Raw genomic sequence first — 23,571 nt, 5'->3', positions numbered from 1 at the left:
GTGGGCTTGATCATCTTGGAGGTCCTTTCCAATTTTAATGAGTTTATGATCCTGCTGGGAGAGGCAACTGCAAGACAGGAGAAGCCAAGCAGCTCCCATTTTTTCAGCCAGGGCACTGGCCCCAAACTAGACTGTTTGTCTGGGAAGCTGCAAGGAAAAGCAGATTTTGAGCAGGAGACAGAATGTGGCATCAGTTTGTTGTGCTCACCAGAAGCCAACAAAACCAGTGGAAAAAACTGCAGGTGACCTCACCAGATGCTGACCTGGGCCTGCAGCATGGCACAGAGTCAGGGCTGCTCTGCCAGGACTTGCCTTGCTCTGCTTCTGCTAAGACATGGCTTAGGATAATGGAATCACAGAATTGTTGAGGTTGGAAAAGGCCTCTAAGGCCATCGAGTCCACTCGTTCCCCCAAGGCCACCACTAACTCACGTCCCCAAGTGCCACATCTACGTGGCATTTAAATTCCTTGGGGTGGGGACTCCACCACTGCCCTGTGCCAGTGCTGCTGGAACTTTCTGTGAACCCCCTTCTTGCAAAAGTAAACCCAAGTAGGGGCTGCCCTGGGGCTCAGGTGACAGGGAACCCTCTGAGGTGGATCAGCACTTCCCTTGCCTGGGACAAGGCCTGGTTGGACACAGCCATGGTGCTCAAATTACTCTTGTCCTCATCCTCCTCTCTTCATGCTCTGACTCTCCTCCAGCTGTTCTTCCTGTGCTCTCACCCTCCTCCTCACTGCTGCCTGCTCCCACCCAGAGGCTCAAGGGCTCCTGCAATCCCTGTAAGCCCCAGCTCAGCCTCAGGCCAAGGCACAGCCCTGGGGAGAGCTGCTCAGGGGCCTCGGTGCCAGCCCAAGGCTGCAGCAGCCAAAAAGCAGCTCAGTAATGAGCTCAGTGCAGCTTCCCCAGCCAAAAACATCATCTCCTTACCCGTATTTGGAGTGGGGACACTTGATGTGCTCACACTCCTTCAGGTGAGCCTCCAGGTTCATTTTGAGCAGGGGAGGGCAGCTGGGGTTGTTGGGGCAGCGCACGGGTCTGTAATCACAGCTGCTCTCATGATCCCTGTCACAGAGAGAAGCAAAGGCAGGAAAAATCAGCAACGAGTAAAAAATATTGGGAACAACACAGACCTTCAGGAGAGGAGCAAACCAGCCCTGTGAGGCTGTCAGATGATCCAAAGCCTCCTGCTCTGAGACTGCAATTCCAGCTTTAAATTCTCATTTGGCCAGAAAATTGAGAGTAATAATAGGCCACATTTTCACAGGGCACATCTACTTCTGCAGCTGATGGGCTGAGCCTTCAGGCAGCCATCAACAACAGGCAATGGGCAAACAGGGAATGCATTTAGGATAGGGAGGGAGGTAGATTTAAAATTCATAGGATATAAGGAAGATAATTCCTCTTACAAAAAGAATCCCAAGTTCTCTGCCTGACCTCAGCCAAGGAGTTTCCTCCCAGATGTGAGGAATGCACCCCCTGTCCCAGTGTTGGCCCTCAAGGAGCAGAAAACAGCATCCTCCCCCTGACACCAGCCCATCTGAGCTGTCCCCCGAAGCCACCCTGCCCATCCCTAGCACAGGCAAACAGAGCAGGAGCTGCATGGCCCCGGGGCAGGGCTGGCACAGCCTGCAGAGGCTCAGTGGAAGGAGCACTCACTTCCTGGCACTCAGCTTGATGGTGAAGGGGCAGCCACGGGGGTCCACCTCGAAGGCGGTGGGCTTGCTGCTGGCGGCGGGCCGGCAGCCGTACTTGCAGTGGATGAACAGCTCCCCGATCTGCTCGGCCACCGCGATGTTGTTCACCACCACCGTCAGCTTGGCGTTGTCCACGGGGCACTTCTCTGCCACGGAGGGAAGGGTGACACGGTCAGTGAGGGTGAGACAGGGCACCAGCATTGCCCAGAGCAATTTCCAGCGTGGAAATGGTGGTTTTTGCCCCCCCTGGGCTGCCAGGTTGTGGGGATCCAGGGCTTCCCTCCCTGGCAGGGGTCAGGAACCCATGGACAGAGATCACAGACAGTGTCTCTGGGGGCTCTGTGATCTCTGTCCATGGAAAAGAGTTTTCAATCTTACAGCATGAATTACCAGCTCTGAGTGTTTGATAGAAGTAATAATTAAGTGTGGCATGGGTGCAAAAGTAAAATTTTAGGATTCTAGATAAGGGTCCAAAGGGGACAAGCTGGAGGAAATTGGGTGTGCCTTGTCCTTTTTCTCCTTCTTCATGCCCTCCATGTCTCACTGTGGTGTTGGCATTTTTCTGTTGGTTCAGGCTGGGGACACACTGTCCAACGTAGGTGACAGATATTGGCACGTTATTGTAAATCCAGCCCAGGGAGTTTCTGGTATTTAATGTTTGTCACATCCCACTGAGGGCAGAGCCCCACACACTGCCCTGCAGGACAGAGCTGGGCAGGGCAGCAGAACATGTGAGAGATAAACAGAATAAACAACCTGGAAACCAGCACAGACCAATTATGGCTTCTGCTTTGGCAGCGGGGCTGACAGACAAAGACTTTCTACAATCTCGGGATTATCAATACCCCAGATTCCAACACCAGGTGAGTGGCCATGGAAAGAGCCAGGAATATTCACCCAAGGTGTGCAAGGCATTATCTTTGGTTTGTCTTGGGGTGTGGAAAAGCTACAGTTTATGTTAATCTACAGTGGTTTGAGGGGGCTGCCAATGAAAGAAACCCACACTGATTCAGAGTGCCTTGTGCTGGCTGAAGGGAGTGTTCACAGGCAGTGAGCACAAATCACCAGATGCCCCAGCCATAACCTGCTCCTCACCCAGGCCTGGCCTCAGCTCCTGCTGCCAGGAACCACTGAAACCCAGAATCCTTTAGGCTGGAAAACACCTCCAACATCATCGAGTCCAAGCCTTGGACCGATCACTGTCTCATCAACTGAGCTCTGCCACATCCAGCTGTTTATGGAACACTCCAGGCATGGGGATTGCAATTGCAAAGCCTTTTGCTACAGATCTGTGGGTTGGGGTTGATGCAGCAGAGCATGGTGGCAGGATTAACATGCAAAGCAGAGGGACCTCTTGCATGTGGAACACAAAAATCTTAAGGCAGAAAGAGCTGCTGCTCTGCAGGACTCCCCAGGGAGCCTCCTCAGGGCTCGCTGTTCTGGTAATGCCAATGGCTTGGCTCTGTGCTGAACAACAGCTTGCCAAGAGGGGCACAGGCTCGTGCCAAAAAAAGTCTTTCTTATGCAGCCAAAGTCCAACTCAAGCGGGAGCTGGTCAGCCCAGGCCAGCAGCCAGGGGCTTGGGCCCTCCCAGGGTTCTGGAAGAGCTGGGTGAGCTAAAGCAGCTCAGTGGGGCTCAGTCAGGGGCCAGAGCCCTGGCACTGAGGGGATGGGGGAGAAGGTGCTGATGCCAAACGTGGCCCCTGGTTCTTTATCCAGGCAGGCACAGAAAGCTTTCAGTTTGAAATCTGTGGGTCAACTCTGGGCGAGACATGTATTATCCTGGGATTATCCACTGCATTTTCCAGGATCTGAGAACATCCTGTGCCCAGCCCTCTCTGCAGTGCCCATGCTCCAGAGTGTACCAGTGGCCCCCAGCCCCTCACTGCTGCAGTCTGAATGACAGCTTGTTTTAAGCCCTTTGGACATTTTTCTGCAGGTTTCTCTTTAGGTGAAAGCGAGTCAACCAGGAAATAAAAGTGTTTTGGCTGCATCACACAAGAACAGTTCTGTACTCACCAGATGTTAAGGCACATCTCCTGCAAAACGTGTGCTGTGGAGAGAGAGGAACAGCAGCGTCAGCGTAAAACGAGAGCAGGCAAATTATTCCCTGTGGCTACTGATGGGAAAGGTGGGAGATAGCAAAGCCTGTGGCTCAGGAGCCTCAGCAGCTGTTGTGCCTGTTTTAGCTCAGCACCACAGGGCAAACTCCAGCTGCTTGCTCAGGCAGCTCAGGGTGAAGCACAGGTACTGAACACACAGTTTGGAGCTTTGACGTTCTCCCCATTCAGGATCAGGCCATGATTGTGGTGCAAGACAAAGCCAGGGTGATGTTTTGCCACACTCTGATATTCATGGGATCACGCTGGTTTGGGTTGGAAGGGATCTTAGAAATCATCAAGTTCCAATTCCCTTCCAATAGGCAGGGACACCTTCCACCAGACCAGGCCTCAGAGCTCCAACCAGCCTGCTCCTGAACACATCCAAGTCTTTCCCACCCTCCACATCTGCATAGGGTTTCTCTACTTCACCCTCCACTGCAGCCCATGCCCTCCCTCTCATTGCCCTGAGAAGCCCTCGGGGGAGGGGGAAGCCTGGCCTGTCTCTGTCCTTGCCCAGTCAGCCCATCACATCCATCCCTCTGCAGCCCTCTCAAGGCAGCAGAAGCTGCCCTGTCCTGCTGCCAGGCAGATGGAACAGCTGGTTTGTAACCCATTAAATTCTCTGTAAATTTGAGCGCTTTAAATAGCTCCCCTCTCCGTTCTGACAGTTCAACTTGACGAAGCAGCAAACACAGACTAACACACTGATGAACATACAGGCTGCAGCATTCATGTCCTGCTCCTGCCCTGTACATTCCCTGGAGCCTGCTCAGCCACGTTCCCTGGCCACAGAGGCAGCTCTTGGCAGGGCTGCGAGTCCCCCTCTGGAGCTGTTATCTGCTGCCCTGCTCCCGTGGCCTTTTCCTGCCCGGCACAGCTGCACTGAGCTCCCTCCAGAGCTGCCAGAGCAGGACTGCAGATGAAGCCAGGCTGCTTCCTGCAGTGGGCTTTTTTCCACATTAACCAGTAAATCTCAGTGTCTCTGGGCAGAGCTGCTTACTGGAATGGTGCAGCCAAACTGCAGCAGCTACAACACTTCTGGGGAATAGCACCCTCACTGCAATAAACAATTCTGAGCTCTGCTGCTGTTGCTACAGCCCCATCCTGGTGATCAGATCACATCAGAAGCATTAGAGCCATCTCAAAACCATCTTTCTTCACAAGTAGCACAGGAATAATATACAGCTTCTATTAAATCCCAGTAAAATGGAATCCAGAAGAATATTCATAATACCTCGTGCCTTTCATTTAAGGATCTCAAATCCCTTTGCAAGCATTAACTAAATGAAGCTTCAAGCCATTCTTGTTTTATAAGCAACATTTCCTTCACAACAGAACCACAGCTATTCCTGGGGTGGCCAGGAGCTCCTGCGGAGCCCTTCAGGAGGAGTTTCCATCCTCATGGAAGCCACAGCAAGGAAACTGAACGTGGCCAGGATGGGGTGGCTGACAGTACAACCCTCCTGGGAAAAGCCATCCCACTTTAAGCAAGCCCTAATTTTGCTTGACAGTCCCCAGGGAGAGACAGAGGGGACAGCCCAGGCTTGACTGAGGCTCACACAGGATGTTTGGGAGAGCCATGCCTTACCCCACAGGTTGTGATGACGGGATCCTTAAACACACTGCAGCACAGCTGGCAGCACAGCTTCACGGACGGCTGCTCTGCAAACACCAGAGGCTCCTGCAGGGCACACAGAGGGACACACACAGCGTGCATTAGTCCAAACCAAGAGCCTGCAGCTCTGCAGAAGGAATAACACAATCCCTCAGTGGTGAGCCTCAGGGAGCCTGGGGCACTCTGAGGGATCATACATTACATCAATGTAAAATTCTGTCTGGATCTGCTGAGTTCCAGTAGGGGAAGAATGAACTTGGGAATGGCTGGAGACCCTCAAGTTCATCACAAACTGGGGGCCACCAGCATCTGGCAGGATCAGCACCTGACAGCAAACTGCACAGACCAGCTTCTTTGCCACTGACTCAGTCACAAGAACTGCATGAGCTGCACTGGCTGGGACTTTGTCCTTGGTTGGCCTGAGCACAGAGTTGTCAAAATTGTGCTAAGCCTGAGCTTAAGAGTAATTTTAAAACAGCCTGCTCTCTTGTGTTTCTGAAGAATTCTGAAGGAAGAGCTCCTTCACTCCTCAGGAAGCTGAAACATTATTTCTGCTGCAGTGGGCCCATCTCTCCAGTTTTGTTAACCAACTAGGACAGCCAGCACAGGGCTCCAAACTCATCCTCCCAGAGCACCACGGCTCTCCATGCTCACATTTCAGAGCATTTCCAATCAATCTCTGCAGTTCCCTCTGTCTTTTCATCCTGTACTGCTCTCAGAAATGCAAACACGGCCCCCTGGGTTCCCAAATATGAAACAAACTCTTATCCCAGATCAGTGGCAGAACGCCACCTGACCTATTATTCATCCAGTTTGGGGTTGGTTACTGGGTCACAAGCTAAGTTCAGTTTAAAAGTATCCTTCCCCAGCATGTAGACAATTCCTTGCACCCTCCTGGGGCTTGCATTTAAGTCTGTGGGGTGCCATGCAGCCCTGAATGGGGATGGGGCTCCAAATCCATAGGGAATTGTATTTTTTTGCTGCCTGGGACCAGACCACCAGCCTGAGCCTTGCAAGCTGCCCTGCTCTGCTGCAGGACTCACACAGGACTTTGCATAGACTTACAGTTTTTCTGGGAAGCAGAAGAGCCTCACCATTGTCCTTGCATTCCAGGCAGGAAAATGGTACACGAGGAAGCAAAGTCAGTGGTGGAATCAAAGTTAAAAGCAGGAGTCTGAGCCAGGCACCGCACAAAATCTGCCCCTGAGAGCTCTGTGTACTCACGACAGTCCACTAAGTTACTCTTTTGACAATGAGCTTCCTAATCCTGCTCCTTCAGACAATCCCAAATACCTACTGGCTCCTCCTCTTCCTCATGGAGTGAGAACGTGGAGCGCAAGGACATGTTGGACTCAGAGTGCAAGGAGCGGACGGAGATGGCGGAGTCGGAGCGGCGCGGGGTGCTGATCGGAGGCTGTGGACACAGAGCAGCTCAGGTCAGTGCAGGCAATTCCCAAACTCCAGGCACAGCCTTCAAGTTCAGCCTTCCCCCTCCACAACACTCAGCTGCTCCACTCCCAGCTGCAGAGTGGCCCTGCTGCCACGTGCCCTTCCCTGCACCGTGCCCAGAGACAGGAATCACTCAGGTTTCACTTCCTAAGTCAGGCTGACATCCAAATTCCAAGCACATCACCTTCTCCAAGGTGCATTCCCTGCACACTTACCGTGCACACCCGCAAAGCAATGGTCTGGAAGAATTAATCCTTCATGGAAAGCTCTGTAAATCTCCCCTAGAGACTGCTCCAGCTCCTGCAACGTCTCTAATCTCTGCAGCAGCACTTGTTGTTGCACTCACTATCTAACTTCTGCCAAATTTCTTTGCGTAAGTGTGGAGACTTCCTTCTATTGAATTCTCTGTGAGCCCGGCTCTGCCGCTTCCTGCTCGGGAGGGGAGAGCGGAGCGGACGCGGCGCGCGCCAATCCAGAGAGATCCTCTGCCTACGGTGGCCTTGGGATTGGCTTGGAGGGAGTGCTGTGCTGGAATATTAACCAGCAGCACGTCTCCGAGGTGGAGTATCAGCCACCAGCACGTAGCCAAGGTGCCACTCGGTGTCAAAGTGCCACTGGATCTGAGGATCCAGTGCAGCTGGGAGTGCAGCCACTGCAGGGTTACTCTGGAAGAGATGCTGCTGGTGGAGTGCAAAAGGTGCAGAGAGCAGGAATGAAGGTCTTCAATGAGCAGAATGGAAGCTTGGACAAAGAAATGGAAGAATGAAGCCAGAAGCTTCAGCACTTCAGACAAGGCACGATGGATGAGCATCTGCACGTGTCACACTCTCCAAGGCTTGGCTGTAGCCTCTGTCAGTCTCCAGCCCAGAGGAGTGCTGGCTGGAAGGAGCTCTGGAGATCCCTGACTGCAAAAGGGACTCTCCCTGGCCCTGGCCAGGCCTGGCACTGCCCAGGGAACAGGGAAAGCTGCACGGACCAGACTCTGCTGAGTTCCTGTCCTGCACCTTGTGGGAAAAACACTTTTCCTTGTGCTCCACCTGAGCCTCGGGAGCTGCATTCTGTGTGCCTACCCTGGTTGAAAGTGGGTGACATCAGAGCCAAGGCCAGACAAAGGCAATGCAGGAGGGCAGTGGGGCCAGCAGGAAATGCAGCAATGGGAACTGCAAGATGAGGTTCAGAGGCTGCTGCCCTCCCCAGAGACAAAGCACGCTGCAGTCCCCGTGCAGCCTGGCTGGGCTGCAGGAGAGCAGCAGACCAGGATCCTGTTGGTTCCTCACACTGCTCTGCTGCTTCATTTTTATGATCCTGGGCTCTGAGGAACTCAGAAATGCTGCATCTGCTTAGAAGCCAAAGCATAAATGTCTTTCCTTTAAAGACAGCATATTTATTGACTAAATACATAAACCTGAAGGAGGAATGGCTATAATGAGGTAAATCCAATTTATGTGAAGCCATTCATTTTGTTATTTTCCTCCACTGGTAGCAGAAATTATTAAAATAAGCAGAATGACTGTGCATAGTTCCCACTCTGGAGGTGACAGGGGGTGAGGGCAGCAAAGGCAGGCTCTGCAGGGAGGCAGGTTTGTCACCAGCAGCATCCAGTGAGGATCACCAACAGAGAAGAGGATTGCAGCTTTCCCAGCAGGCAGGGGTGTGAGACACAGAAGGTTTGTGTAAGACTCTGGGCTCAGCTCCCTGCATCCTGGTTTGGATAATGCTGGTGTTAACTGCACAGCAGAGAAGGGGATGGGCTGATCCCTCACTCCTCCCAGGCTGTGGGGACAACACAGAATGGCAGTTCCAGACCCTCTGGGTATCTGCAGCCTTGGTTTTGCCAAGCAAACAAGGATAAAATTTGAGAGACCTCATTTGTGCACTAAACATCAGGCACACCTTCAAACAGCCCAAGGATGGAAGATTGAGAGGTTTTTTGCTGGCAATTCAATCCAGCCTGTGGCTCAGAAGTGAAGCTCCCTGTAAACAACAGGCTTTGGACAGGCAGGCAGCCTCCATCCATGGTATCCAATTGTTCCAATATTCAGCAGCAATCTTTACTTGAGGCTCCCACCACCTCAGTGACAGGAGCAGCCTCCAGCTGGAGGCCCCAGCACAGCCCTGGTTCCAGCTCCATACAGGCACAGCAAGGTGGGAACCTGTGGCCCTGTGTCCAGGCAGGACAACGCCAGCCACTCCGTAATCCCTGCCCTGCACACAGAGCACACTGCTCTGCATTTGTTTCATTAACAGCAGCTTTACAAGGAACAAAAAAGGGGTGGTGGAGGTCACAGGAGGGCTCTGACTGGTCTCCAGCTGTCTCTCTGATGGCTGAGAAGCCCTTGGCAGCTTCTGGAGGAGGGAGAACTCAGTGATGAGGAAGGGAAATCCCAGATTATTTCTTGACAAAGCAAATGAAGCTTCCTAAGAGGGTTAGTGAGTCTGCCTGGAGCAGTAGGCAGAGCAGGACCGAGGCGGTTCTGGTTTGTCAGCACCTCACACTGCTTCCTGAACCACTCGTTAATCCTCTCACTGTTTTTGCTAAAGAATATTTTTCATTCCAGGGGAAGTGGGCTGAGACTGTCCAAGAGGATTGAAGCTGGTTCCCAGCAGAGATCTCCCCCATTCTTGGCTGCACACCCCAGTTTGTGCCAGTGGAGTTTTCAAAGGAGTCAGGGAGTTTCTTTATCAGACCTGGCTAAATGAAATATTCACAGAATCCCCTCCTCTGGAAAAATCCTCCCCTCTGCCCTGTGAGAACTGCCCAGCTTGTGAAAAGGGCACTGTGAGCTCAGCATTCAGCCCAGAGGATCTGTGCTGACACTCAGGGGGGGCCTGAACACTGGCCCAGCTCGTGGGGTCAGTGGTGGGCTGCAGAGCTGCTCTTGCCAAGGACACCAGGCAAATTTTCAAAGGACTTGTTAGAAAAAAGACCAACAACAAACAAAACCCCCACGGGCTCACATAAAACACAGCAAGATCTCTGAGCAACAGAAGGAACTTTATAGGATGCTGACAATAAAATTCTTTGCAATCTGGTGTCAAATTTATTTTAAGAAGTGCTGCAGCTCCTCACTGTTGCTGACCCCAGTCTCTAACTCCAGCAGCAATGATCCATTTATGCCTGCCTTGGAAATTGGGTCTTGTAACCTGACTGTGTCTACAAATACTTAATTTGAAGTTTGTTACTAACATGTTTAGATCTGAACAGAGCTTGTGGTTGTGAGATGTGGCTGGAGCACCAGAGACAAGAGAAGGTCCAGCCTCAGAGCTGTACATCCTTTCATCAATGTTTGCTTTGCTGTTCTTGATTTAATTGATTTAGCTAATTTAATTTCTCTCCAAGCAGCTAACCCTGAAGACTGTTGAATTACTAAATTACCCAAAAAGAACTTACTCAGGAGTGAGTGAGAAAGCTGGATACGAAATTGGGAACTGCTTCACCACCAAGATATTGGGAGACACAGGAATGGTTTGTGTGGGAAGCCCAGCACAGCCTGTAGTGTCCAACGTCCCAGACTGCAGGTTTCAAACCCGCTCCCTGTGGTCAGAGGCCCCCTCTGGAGGTGGGAATAGGAATGGGTTCTATGGCCATAACTGCAGAGCCAGCTGGGATCCATCCAGCACGGAGAGTGCCTGGCCCCAGCCTCAGCCCAGACATCCCTGGCAGGGCTTGCTTCCTCCCGAGCTCCCTGCTGTCCCAGGAGCCAGGTCCTCCCTCCCAGAGAGGCTCTGGGATTTGTAGTTCCTAGGCTTTGGACCCACATAACAACCTCAAACAGTGTGAAAAGCAGCAGCAGCAGCTCCAGCCTGCAGCCCCAGGTGAGCATGAGCTGTTTCCCCACGGCACCAGCAATGCTGAGGCTGGGCCTGCCTTTGGGGCACACGTTACACAGAGAATGATGTGGGAGGCAGAGGGGTCCAGAGGAGCTCCAGACACCCTCATTTCACTTCTGATCTGCTAAGCCAGTCAGGAGGGTCCTGACAACACCTACCATGCCATCATCCTCATCCCGTGGCGAGTAGGTGAGGGTGCTGGAGGAGGACGGGGTCCGACGGTGCTGCTTGAAAGTATTGGTCCCGTCAGCTTTACAGGGAATTAAAAAAGAAAAACAAGCATTTAGGCTCCTCAGAAACACTTCCAAGCTATGGGACAGCCTCTGTAGCTGTAATTGTTCCTTAGAAAAGGAAAAGACTAGGGATTCTCCAATGCTAGTTCATGACTGGATGTATCAGCACAGGTAGAACAACGCTGATCTCTGAGAGCTTGCCCAGAAAACAGCACAGGCAATATCCTGTCAGGTCCACAGCTTAAAAATATTATTAAAAGGAAACTTTACACTCCCATATATCTCAGTCACCAGTAAAAATTGCCTGAATCCAGGGAGGTCTGGATATCCCTGAGGCACAGGGGAGCCATGCTAAATTAAATATGAAATATTTGTATAGAGATCATGTAACTGACTCTTATACGTATAACAGTCTAAATGTAAATATTTGGGAGTCCAAAACCATCCAGAGTCCAGGACAAATGTAATCCAAACATTTTTCTCAGGCAGATGTTCATAGCCTTATCAAAATCAGTGTCAAGTCTTTTTTGTTTCTATTAAAGGAAGGATATTTGTATCCCAAAATGAAACCAGGCCTCTTCCTACATTCACCCCACGTACCAGGGCTCAGGCACCCCTCACCTGCTGAACTTTGAGGAACAAGGCACAGGAATTGTAAATGAGCAGGGACATTTGCATCCCCTCCTCTCTGAGCTAAAAATGGCCACGGGGTTCTACCAAAGCTCTAGAGTGACTCACAGTCAGGCACAGAAGGAAGATGGAAATTTTCAGCATTGGTGATGATTGTCACAGGGATCAATAGGATTTGGTGCTGAGCTCAGCATCAAACCCTGTTGTACCACTCTGTTTTCAGCAAGGGCTTCCCAGGGGTACTGCTCAGTCTGCCTGAGGAGAGAAAATTCCTGTACCTGCTCATTTCCATCCTGTCAGGACACTTGGGCTGCACAACACCAAACCCAGGCCCTCAACACCTGGTTAATGACCAGAGATTCTCCCAACAGCTTTATGATCTGGAAAAGGACAACAACCACACTGGGATCACACACAGTACACGTGAAATACCCACCCTTTGTGATGGTGGTCACAGCAGAGAAGGCTGGTCCAAAAGTTGTTTCCATTCTTGTCTGAAATATCGAAAAAATTAATGTCAGGGCATTTAAAGCCTTCAGACTTTGCCTGAGCTGCTGAAATACTGCATACACATTCCCAGCTTTCATCTGTGAATAGTGACATTTTAAGTGGCTAGAAAACAGCCTGTTTCAAAAGAAAGGATGAGAGCCCAGGAAGCAGGCCTGTCCCCTGCCTGTGAGCAGCAGTGGCCTTACCCCGTTAGTGTTCTCAGAAGTTGGGATGTTTGTGGTGCCACTGGGGAAACGATTGTAGCGACCGTTCTTGTTTGAGCTCATAATCTAGGCCAGCATCTGTCAGTCATGGGAAGCTTGCTCTGTGGGAGAAGAAGGACACAAAGGGAGTTAGGCTCCTTGTGGGTATTTCCCTGGGCTCAGAGAACACTCTCCTGCAGCACAAAGCCCGAGTGTTTACCTAAACTCAAATAAACCTGGATTTTCAGAAGCAAGAGGTGAGGACAAAGATTCCTACACATCATTCCTGGGTGAGTGTTCAGCATTTTTTAAGTATATGATTATCTCTTAATAACAGTCTCATTTCTCCCCCTCCACCAGTTCATTAGGCTCAAGTTTGCAAAGTCAAGAATTCCACAACAATAATCTGCAGAAACACATGGAATTTGCTTTCTTTAACCTCTGCTGAAACCCGATACTGCTTCAGGGCACAATTATGCTGCTGTCCCAGCAAATCTGACAAGATGCTCTCAGTCTCCTTCAGAGCCAGGACACCCTCAGGAAGGAGCTGCAGTTCCTCTGCCATCACACAGAGGTGCTCCTGGCTCAGGCAGGAGTTTCCCTCAGAGAGAACAAAGCTCAGCCTGGCACTGGGGAGGTGAAGTGGCTCAGGTGTTTCTAGCAATTGGTTTTCTCATACCTGGGAGTGACAAGTCCTAAATCTCCAAGCTCCTTATAAAAACACCACTGTGATATCTCCACTTTACAGAAAGGGAAACTGAGGCTCAGAGAGAGACAGGATCCCAGCAGGCAGCTGTGACCTGGGATTTGGCAGGGATTCCCACCTCCCTGGAGAGCCCTGGCACACCCTGCACACGCATTCTGAACACTGCAAAGGTGACACTGGGCCAAGCTCTGCTCAGGACCTGACACAGCATTTCAGATCTCCCTGCAGCTCTGGACCCAACAGCTGGCAGGCAGCCAGGAACAGCAGAATCCTGAGCAGGGGATTGCTGCTCAGGTCTAAACTCTCAGAAACAACTACGCTCAAAAATTATAAAAAACCCAAAATCCCAAAGAAAAACCAAACAAACGGAAACCCCGAAACCAAACCCAAAACCATCTGAAAAACCAGGGATCTGGATAATGTTTTCCACACACGTGACAGCGCTGTCCTGGCTGCTTGCAAATGCCAGATCCCCGAGGAGATGCTGAGCACAGAGTCTGGAGTTGTCTCAAAAGCAGCAGGAATGAAGCAGAGTTGTGCTGCAGCATCAGGGAGACCTGCAGAGTTTAAAGCTGGGTTCCAGCAAGCCACAGGTTTGGCTTTGGCCACTGGATCCTTTTATTCCTGTCTGTGCTCCTGAGGGCACAGAGAGCAAGCAGAGGGAGGGTGGGAGAGGGCAGACAAAGGGTTTGGGCCACTGGCCCCAGAAGATCTGAGCCCCACTGACTCAGCTTCTCTCCCTCTGGCAGCCTTGGATGAGCCACTGGAGCTCTCAGCTTCCTCCCAGCAAAAATTCCCCCCTTGTGCACAAGCGTGATGATTCCCCTCTTCAACTACAAAGGCTGAAGATGAGAGGTCTCCAGCTGGGGCCTCCAGATGATGCAGTGCTCATAAATTAAGCAAAGCAAGTACTTCCACGAGTGATGGCACCAACTGCCACATTTCCCAGGATTTCCTGTCTCAAGGCTGTATTATCTCATGTCCAGTAACGTGTACATCCCTAAAATTCCCCACTCCACAGGTTCCCTACATCTAGCAGTACACCCAGGCTCACCACTCTCCTCTGGAAAAGGGATTCAGGACTCTGCTCCTCCCATAATTGGCTGGAAATAGAGAAATATTCAAATTTCCAGGGATACAAATCAATGCAACACCTTCCCACACGCCCTTTATCCTGCACTGCTCCAAGGCAGGAGCAGGGATTTGCTCCCACGTCGTCAGCCATGCCTGCTGAGGTTAAGGGAACCTTGCATATCAAATATTCCTCCTGGGGTTTAGGGCAAACAGTCACTCCCAGATGGGAATAGAGGAAACCCACCCTGATGGAGGCTCGTGGGCTGTCTGGAGACTCAGGCACAGCTTCATTACCTCTCATTTTCAGGGTATGCATCACCTTCAGATGGAACAGATGGAGACTCAAGCAATGAGAAACACTCAGAGACAGGGAAAACAAAAATTGGGGTAAACTGACAGCGTGAGGAGTTCTGATATAATTAAAGGTCAGAGCAGACATGCCACAAACAGTGACTGCAGCCACTCTAGCCATGCAATGACCCTTCAAACCCTGCCTGGAACCCCCAATAAATCCAAAGTGGGGAAGGGAATGTGGAACACAGGGATTTCCCACTGACTGCTTGACTGTGCTTGCAGTCAAGCTTGACTGTGCTTGCAGCTTGGCTGAGCAAGGTACCTGCAGCAGCAGCAGCAGGGAGCCTGCTGGTGTCTGCTGCAAGCAGAGACCAGAGGAATGTGAGCAATGGAAAAAATGTCCAGCAGAATATCAGGCAGGCTGCACAAGCCCAGCTGCCACAGCAATATCTGACTGCAGCCCAAACCTCTGCACCCACCACAGACAGGAGCATTTCTGCAGAGCAGATGCCTCTCCAAAGCATTGTCTGACAAGCTCCTCACATCTTCCCTTCCATCTGAGAATCTTCTCCAACTGATATCAAAGAATTTAAAAGGAGGGAGAAAAGAGCTGATGGTGCCAACATTAATACCAACTTCCTACAGCACTTGCAAAAATCTCTGCCAGATCTCTGCACCTCTGCTTGGCATCTGAACCCTGCCAGCTACACTGTCCTGTGCTCCCAGGCCTGGAGGATGAGTGTCCCTCTCGGGTGGCTGGTGCTGGGAACCCAGCCTGTGATCACATTCCCCTTGCCTGGATTTAATTTTTTAACATGCAACATCAGTTTTTTACAGTAAACAAAGAGGGGGGGGAATCTCCTCTGGAAAAGGGAAGTTGTTGGGACCCAATATTCAGTAAATCCCACAGCTGATCATAACCAGATGTGAAGAGGGGGGCAGGGATAGGTTTCAGCATTTGCACATCACAGGGATCAACTCGAGGCTTTTGAGACTCAATGAGAAGAAAAGCCTTAAAATCCTACTTTAGTAATTCAGGCAAGAAAAAACCCAACCAGCAGCAGCTGCAGAGGCAGCTGCAGAGGAAAGCAGTGCTGCCTCTCCCCACTGCTGAGGGAAGACCCAACGGGATCAGCCACAGAGCACCCCATAACTGCACCTCAGAGCTGGAATCAGGACCAGTGGCCTGGCTAATTCCTCCTCTCTGCCCACTGAAGCTCTCCTGGAGGTTACTCACCCCCAAGGAAACTGCTGGGCTGGCAAATTGTCCCAAGGCAGGCACGATTATCCTGCTCTGGCTGGCGTGAACTTCCTTATCTCACTGCTCGGGTATCTGTGGCGTAAGACACGAGCTGCTGCTCCTCTTACAACACTGCACTCACAACAAGAAGGGTTACACATCCTTGAGAGTATTGGCACACCCCCGGGGAAATACTCCCACGAAAGCACCGACAGCTCCCTGGGAGGAGAGCGGCACACGCAGGTGCCAAGGGCACAGGGTGTTTGTGGGGTAATTAACTCCTCTGGCACCAGCAGCACCTCAGCTGCACCTCCTCAGGGTGACGAGGACTGTCAGCATCTGGTCTGACCTGCACAGCACGGGGTGTGGAGTGCAGAGCTGCAGCAGATCCCCACACTGACTCCTCTGGATGGCCACCGGAGCAGAGGCAGACAGTGCAGCCCACTGGTCACTCCTCAGCCAGGGAACAGCAGGCCAGGGCTCCCAGCAGCACTGCTGAGACAGCCTGGCCCAGCCCCCTGGGGCAGATGGGCAGGAAAAGCCAGCAGTGAAGATGATGGACAGGAAGAGCCAGCAGTGAAGATGATGGGCAGGAAAAGCCAGCAGTGAAGATGATGGGCAGGAAGAGCCAGCAGTGAAGATGATGGGCAGGAAAAGCCAGCAGTGAAGATGGGCAGCAAAAGCCAGCAGTGAAGATGATGGGCAGGAAAAGCCAGCAATGAAGATGATGGGAAGGAAAAGCCAGCAGTGAAGATGGGCAGGAAGAGCCAGCAGTAAAGTCACCGCCTCTGCAGGTGACACTCAGCTCTTCCCAGCAGTCAGTACCAGCTGGTGGTGGAGAGCTTATGAGAAACCCCACAAAACTAAGAAGACAAAGAGGTTGCAGAGGAGCTAAAATCTGAAACAGCTGACCCAGCAGGACATTTCTTATGCTCTTTAGATGTCAGTCACTGCAAGAAGGACATAAAACATGAACAGAAGCTCAGCCTTACTGACAGGACGTGGCACCTCCACCTGATGAATCTCTGGAACAGTCTTTTTACTGTTTATAAGTTTTTCTTCTAAGTCACACCAGCTTTTGTGAGTGCCTTACAGTGAGACCATAATTGTACTGAGCCGTCATCAATAAAAATAAAAGGGATATTTTTAATTGCTGCTACTTTTACCAGCGCTTGCACTGACTGCAGGACTGAGAGTTCAACAGCTGTTTGAACACTGCCATGCCTTTGAACAAATGGAGTTCAGAAGGAAAAGCATTTCATATGGTGCTTTTCCTAAAGGATAATGAAGCCTTGGGATAGAAGAATATTTGCAATACTTCATGTTAAACCCTGAAACTGTAGCTTTCAAATGTTCCCATAGCTGGATCAAAAGTGATTGCTCTGGTGAAACGAAGCACCTTAATTTTTTCCAGAAAAATAAAATTAAATTAGAACTCAGATCAGATGCCAATATTCAGTGCTGTCCATGACACAAAGCTACATTTGAAATTTTATTTCCATTTCAGGTAACCTGGGGGGATCCACACACAAAACCATTTTTGTTATGCAGCCCAGTTCTGACCCTGCAACCAAAATTGTCCTGTGTGGGCTCAGCAGCTCCTCAGTCACTGCTGGGCAGGAACAGGCACATCCACAGCTCTGCCACACAAGGACCTTAATCAAAAGGTGCTTTAAAAGTTGGCCCTGCCACTGCACAACTGCTTGCTGTGGCTCTCACAGCTTGTGCTCTTCCACATGCTCCCTCAAAGAACAGAGAACATCACATTGCTCAATTGTGGATTTGGTGAAGGAAAAAGAATAAAACCCCAGCCAAGCCCTGAAACCAACAACATCCTCCCACTCCAAGGCAGAAATCTCAGTGCTGCTGCAGTTCCTCGGGAGGGAAGAGTCAGCTCTGTGCGAGGCAGATCCTGATGGAAGGTACCACACTTCAGAAGCTGAGAGCAGTCACCCTCACCACTCACACCACACCTGGTGCTCCTCAGACCTGTCTGACACAGAGAATAAATGGCTGCCAAGACCCCACGGGGTCCTGTGGGCTGCCTCAGCTCTGCTCTTGCTCTCCCTGCTGCAAATCTGAGAGAGAGGGGCCTGCAGCTCAAGTGAAAACCCCTGGGGGATGGAGAAATTTGGCTTCTGCTCTTCCAAGGAAGCCAGAGCAATGTTTGTCTCACCTGGATTCTGCTCTCCTGGAGTCCTGCAAGAGTCAAAGCAAAGCTCCCCTCTCCTTTATTCCCCAATTCCTGTGCCATGGCTGAGGCCTTTTCCAGCTGCTTTGCCTTATGGTTGGCTGCACTGCATCCTCTGGAAAGCTGCAACCACCCCACCACACTATGGGATTCTTCCAGATTAAAGTCATAGCAAACCTGAGCCCATAGCCATGACTCAAAAAGCACAAAGTAGCACTTCCACCCCCTGCTCCCCCCAACATCCTCCAAAGTTTTGGCACCTCGTGACACACACGCTTCTCTGCCCTCTGGATGCAACTAGAACACTTCAAAGATCCAGCTTAAATACATCATCTTCTTCTTCAGGAAAAAAAAAAAAAAAAAAGACAGCAAATTCTAGTCACCTGCTCTTTTTTTGTACATTCCCTTGGGTTTTGCTACTGAAAACAAGCAGGAGGCACCTGTAGACACCAACACTCATCGATCAAATTAGTGATCCTGGGAGAAACAAAAGCAAATCCTTTATTCCAAAAGAAATCAGGAGATGTGGACACTTCCACCACGGCAAATCTGCTGACAGCTTTGAGACAGAAGCACCACTCAGTGTCCAAAAACCCCAAACCCCACAGATTAAACTCTCCCCCAGGGTGACTCAGAATTCCAGGGGACACGGCCTCTCTTTACAAACTTATTTTCTGTGTTCACAGCTCTGCCTAAGGAATAGTGAAGATTTCCCACTTCTGGAACACCAGACTAACCTCAGGACACTCTTGCCAAGTTGCTGCAATCAAGCACTCCGTGCCCTTGCAAAGGTCACTCTGAAGGACCAGAAAATCAGGGTGACACAGCTGCAGCTGCTGGAGGGGCCACAGGTACCCCCGTCCAAGCTGCTGCAGGACTCAGGTACCTCCTGCTCCCTAAGGAGGGATGAAAACAGTTCCTCCCTCGCTGCTGAAGGGGAGCAGCTTCCCCGGGAATGCTGCCGAGAGCCTGACACCCAGCACCCGGAGCAAACACTTCTCCTTGGAGCAAACTCACCCTTGGCCATCGTGGAGCGGCAGAGCCCGGCAAGATGCCACCACCATGCCCGGTTCCTGAGCTGGGGACAGGCTTCTCCCCGGCCAAAGTGCCTTTTCCGCTACGTGTGTGCGTGTGTGGATCGCTCCCCGGTGATGTAAACACAAAGGCATGCGGAGCAGTGGGCGATATGTAAATGCAGCTGGAAAATCCCACAGCTCAGCCAATCTCCACGCTGCCTCCCAGCTTTGCCCCGGCTGCTCCGGGTTCAGTTCGGTGCAGGAAAAACATCCCTCTCCCAGCACACACGGATTTATTCCCCCAAACACAGAAAGCTCCTGAGACAGAAAGGCCCTTCGCTCGCTTTAAGGGGAGTTTGAGTTTCTCACCCTCATTTATAGTTCCCCAACTATTCAGAATTCTGCATGACAAACAGCATCGCGCTCTTTGCCTGGAGAGATGATCCAGGGAAACCCAGTGACCCAAAAAGGCAGAACTGGGGAGCAGGACTCGGCTGAAACACAGCCACTGGTGGTGGTGGGGGACTCCCACTGCCAGGACACCCCTCCCAGAGCTGGGGCAGCCCCAGGAGCAGGCACTGCCCCGCTCCAGCCCCCAGGACACCTCCTTCAAAGGCAGCTCTGAACCTCCAAGGCTGTGTGTGGCAAGCACATTTCTCTCTCAAGATTTTTCATAGAGGTGCACAGAGAGAAATGAAAGAGAAAACAATTTCTATTTCTGCTCCTTGTTTTGCCCATGTGGAATGTGTTTGGAGAATTGTTTACCTGGGGTGATTGCTTGATTAGATTCTGGTGAGGATTGTTTGAGCCTGACAGCCAATCCAACCCACCTGGGGCTGCGCTCTCAGAGAAGGTCACGAGTTGAGTTAGGGTCAGAGAAAGTAGTATGTAGTTTTAGTACCCTCCTTTTATATAGTATATTAATGTATTTTAGCATAGTTATAATAAAGAAATAATTCAGCCTTTTGAATTGAGTCAGACATCCTCATTTCTTCCCACTGGGTTCACCTGCATTTACAATAGCTGTGCTTGAGGCAAAGCAGGAGCAGCTTGAATGGGTAATTTGGGGTGCTGCTGCCTTTAGGCTCCAGGGGGACTTGTTGGGCTCAAAGAGGGGTGACACGTACCCGTGTGAGCATCCAGCTGCCTCCCTCCTTGTCCCAGCTTCCCTACACCCCCTGATCCAAGCCACGGGCACAGGGACTGCTGGTGTGTGCAGATAAAAACCGGGAGGGAAGAGCTCCAACAGACTGAACACGGACCAGGAAGGATTTTCTCTCCTGTGCACTCCTCCTGCCACACCTGGGCTTGGCCGGGATAACCCGTGAGAAAGGCACAGTCACGCTCCAGGAAATGCCACAGCCAGGCCAGCAGGGCTCGGAAGGTCCCTGGCAGCAGGGGAAGGCTCAGCCCTCGGGGTGACCGATGGCTGAACCCCACTGGGGCTGCAGAGCGCCCAGGAGCAGCCCCAGGAGCAGGGCAGGGCTGGCAGCAGCACACGGAGCTCTGCAGCCACCCAGAGCCTGCAGGGCTCCCCGAGGCCCTGGCAGAACCTCGGGGAAGGGAAGGGCTGACTGCAGGCAGGGGACACAAACTTCCACCTGCAGCTCACACGTGGCTCCAGGCCACCAGGGGCTGTGCTGCCCCAGGAGTGCTCACCCTGGAATCCCCCAGCTCAGGGAACCAAACCACCCCAAAACCATGGATTGGTTTGTTGTTTTTTTTTCCTTCCTTGAGCCCAATCAATATGAAAACCCCTGTTTGAGTATGAGCAATGAAGGTATCAGCATCCCCTGCCTGGAAACACCACTGTGGCTCAGGTTTCCCATTTCCACGGGGTAAAACGTTCCCTCCTTGAGGCAGTGTCGCCTGCACACAAACCAAACCCAGCGCTGGAGCTTCAGCCTGTCCCTTCCCTGCTCCACACAGGGGACCCAGGGCCTGGAGGGAATCCAGCAGACTGCAGACAGGACCCGCTCCTGCAGCTTCCTGCAGGATTTTAGGGATTTCCCTTGCCAGGGGAGGTGCAGGTTGCACATCAGGAGGAATTTCCTCATGGAAGGGGCTGCCCAAAGAGGTTTGGAGTCTCCATCCCTGGAGATGTCCAACGTGGCACTCAGAGCTCTGGGCTGTGATCAGTCACAGGATGGACTCTGTGGTTTTGGAGATTTTTTCCAACCTAAACAATTCTGGGATTCTGTGATCTGAGACTACTTTCACCCATCAAAGGCTTTCTGGAACCATCCTTCACCCCCAAACCCTCTCCTGCAAGCCCCACCATCCTCGCTGTGGCTGGAAGGAGCAGCCAAAAACACTTGAGGCCAAAATGCTGCAGCTTTTAAAGCTGTTTAAGAGGAACCCGAGTGCTCAGTGCAGCCTGGAAACACATCGCTGGGGGGGGAAAACACGCAGGGAGGCAGAATTACACTGCTGGGATTGAAACAAAGGCACAGCAACGTTACCAAAGTGGCAAAGACAACTGCTGGGTCACAGTTCTTGGGACAATTCTGGAGCCACTCCTGTAACACCCACCGGCCCTGCCGCTGCCTCTGAGCCCAGCAGAGCTCCAAAGGAAGGGGAACCCAAGGGAAATGCTCCCCGCTGCCCTTCCCAGCACACGGCTCAGGGATCCCAGAGTTTGGCAGCGTTTGTCAGCGGGACAGCGGCTGCAGCGGCGGGGGACAGAGCCCCAGAGCTGGCTTGAGGCGAGGTTGGCACAATGCACAGCCCATAAGGGCAGGGGACAGAGCCCCAGAGCTGGCTTGAGTAGAGGACAGGTCGGCACAATGCACAGCCCGCAGGTCACAGCCCCGACCCACACCTGCACCTCTGCGGCAGCCACGGAGAGCCACTCCCGGCCAGCCCACGCTGTGAACACTGTGGGCCCAAAGCCCAGCGAAACGAGGCTCCCGGGAGGGCAGGGAAACACCGGCAGCAGCAACACGTGCTGCGGTCGGGCACGGAACGGAGCGGAAAACGACAAAACCGAGCAGAAAAAGCCGCAGCTACGCGATGACACCCAGCCAACACACCGGCGGCAGTGAGCGGGGCCGGAACAGCGCAGAGGATGCTCCAGCTGCTCCGAGCGCCCCACAGAGCCGCCGGCACCCCGGGCACAGCGGGCGGCGGGCACCGGGAGCCTCCGCCGGCCCCTCCGCGGCCCGCGGCCCTGCCCCTCCCGTGGCGGAGCCGCCCGGCGCGGCCCGCCCGGCGCCCCCCGGCCCGCCCGTACCTCCCAGCGGCGGCGGCGGCCGCAGCGCCGGTGCCCGGTCCCGGCACATCGCGCCCGGGCCTGCTCCTCACCGGCGCCCGGCCCGGAACTGCCGCGCGCAGCGCTCCTCGGGACTTGTAGTCCCGTGCGCCGCTTCCTGCCTGTTCTGCCGAGTCGCATGGACTACAACTCCCAACACGCCCCGCGGAGAGCCACTCCATGCTACAACCGCTGTTGCTACTGGTTCTGCCCGGCCTACTGCAGTGACCAATCAGAAGGTGGCAACTACCGCCTCGGGCCACGCTGCGCTGCGCGTCGCCATTGGTGGAGAGGAGAACAGCGACCAATCAGCGCTGCTAGAGGTGGGGCGGTGGTCACGCCAACCGCTGGAGATTGGCTGTGCCCACAGCAGGCTGACCAATAGTGGCGTGGCAGTGGCCATAAAAAACGTAGCGTGGCGCGAGCACGTTCTTTCCAGCCAGAGGCGCGGCGCAGGAGAGGACGAGGGGTGAGGGAAGCGCGGCCGGTACCGGCGCTATTACCGAGGGCGGGCCGGTGATGATCCACACTAACCTTTCTGACACCTCGTCTGAGGGCGGCGGGCGGCCGCAGCCCCTGCTGAGCAGCCCCTGCTGAGGCCCGCGGAGCCGCGGCCCGGCGGGGCGGCCGGGCGGGCTCTGCCCTCACGCGCTGCCTTCTCTCCCCTCAGGGCTCGGCGGGAACCGGCGGCGGCGTCCCGGAGGCTCCGTGCCCCGTCCCGGCACTCCCCGGCGGTCTGGGCCGCTCGAAGGCGGCGTTCGTGATAGCAAAAAGGTTTTTAAATCGTGGGGATTTAGGGTTAGAAGGAAAATTAAGCTTATTAGGCCCTGAAAAAATACCCTGGGTACATGTAGGCCTTGTACATTGCTAGAACAGCACCTCTGTAGCTAGTACATTATAAATGATATAATTGTTAGATGTGATGATTGTTTAGTAATTAAATATAATTACTGTTTAATCGTAAGAATAATCATGAGAAACTGGTCAGAGGCCTAGGGAAGTTCACGAGAAACTCGTGCTTGAATAAAGTCAATGTATACAACAGAACAATGTTAGCTTAATAATTTGTAAGTTACAGCAAATATTAATGAATTAATAATTAAATATTAATTAATTAATAATTTAAATTCGCAAATATTGCCACTAATATTACATCTGTAATGTTAGAAAGTTATGCTGTATTCTCTTATGTAGTGGGCTAAATATAGTTTTAGGTTCCAACAGAAGGTTAAAATAGAGACGATGTTTGTGGGGGGAGTGTTTTTTTTTAGGAATGAGATACTCGTTTAGAGGAACACCTAAATCTTGAAAAGGAATTTATGGTTTTCTTATCAGAAGAAGCTAATTTCTTCAGGCCTCACTCGACTTGAAGGCGCCTTAGGGTTTAAAGGAAACAGTTGATATACCACAGAGAGTTCTTGTTTTAAATAAAATGTATGCATAGCCATGAGGAATATGTGAATATACAACAGGCCGTTGCTTTTAAGGTTATTCCTTTGTTCACAAGGGATGCTTTTTGTGACTTAGTGTCCGAGAGCATGATGTCTGTAATT

At 52.1% G+C, this 23,571-nt stretch overlaps 1 protein-coding gene across 3 annotated transcripts in view; it reads right to left on the bottom strand.

Annotated features, from left to right (window-relative positions):
• TRAF7 (TNF receptor associated factor 7) overlaps positions 1-22,108 on the bottom strand; it is a 29,602-nt gene extending 7,494 nt beyond the window's left edge. The window contains exons 1-9 of one of the 3 annotated variants that reach the window (XM_021551074.2): positions 22,001-22,108; positions 12,251-12,369; positions 11,992-12,049; positions 10,851-10,942; positions 6,710-6,826; positions 5,386-5,478; positions 3,715-3,748; positions 1,658-1,841; positions 929-1,063 (exon numbers count right to left, since the gene is read on the bottom strand). In XM_021551074.2, the coding sequence (XP_021406749.1) occupies positions 929-1,063; positions 1,658-1,841; positions 3,715-3,748; positions 5,386-5,478; positions 6,710-6,826; positions 10,851-10,942; positions 11,992-12,049; positions 12,251-12,331 (794 nt within the window). In that variant the 5' untranslated portion in view covers positions 12,332-12,369; positions 22,001-22,108. Of the gene's footprint in view, positions 1-928; positions 1,064-1,657; positions 1,842-3,714; positions 3,749-5,385; positions 5,479-6,709; positions 6,827-7,076; positions 7,210-10,850; positions 10,943-11,991; positions 12,050-12,250; positions 12,370-18,769; positions 19,041-22,000 lie in introns of those variants that run through there. The other 2 variants (XM_021551076.3, XM_021551077.2) reach the window with 2 other exon arrangements.
• Positions 22,109-23,571: the final 1,463 nt, after the last annotated feature.

Source organism: Lonchura striata, chromosome 16 (assembly GCF_046129695.1).
Source record: "Lonchura striata isolate bLonStr1 chromosome 16, bLonStr1.mat, whole genome shotgun sequence".
Lineage (NCBI taxonomy): Eukaryota > Metazoa > Chordata > Aves > Passeriformes > Estrildidae > Lonchura > Lonchura striata.
Note: the sequence above shows the minus strand (reverse complement) of the source record. Positions and strands in the feature narration are given on the sequence as shown.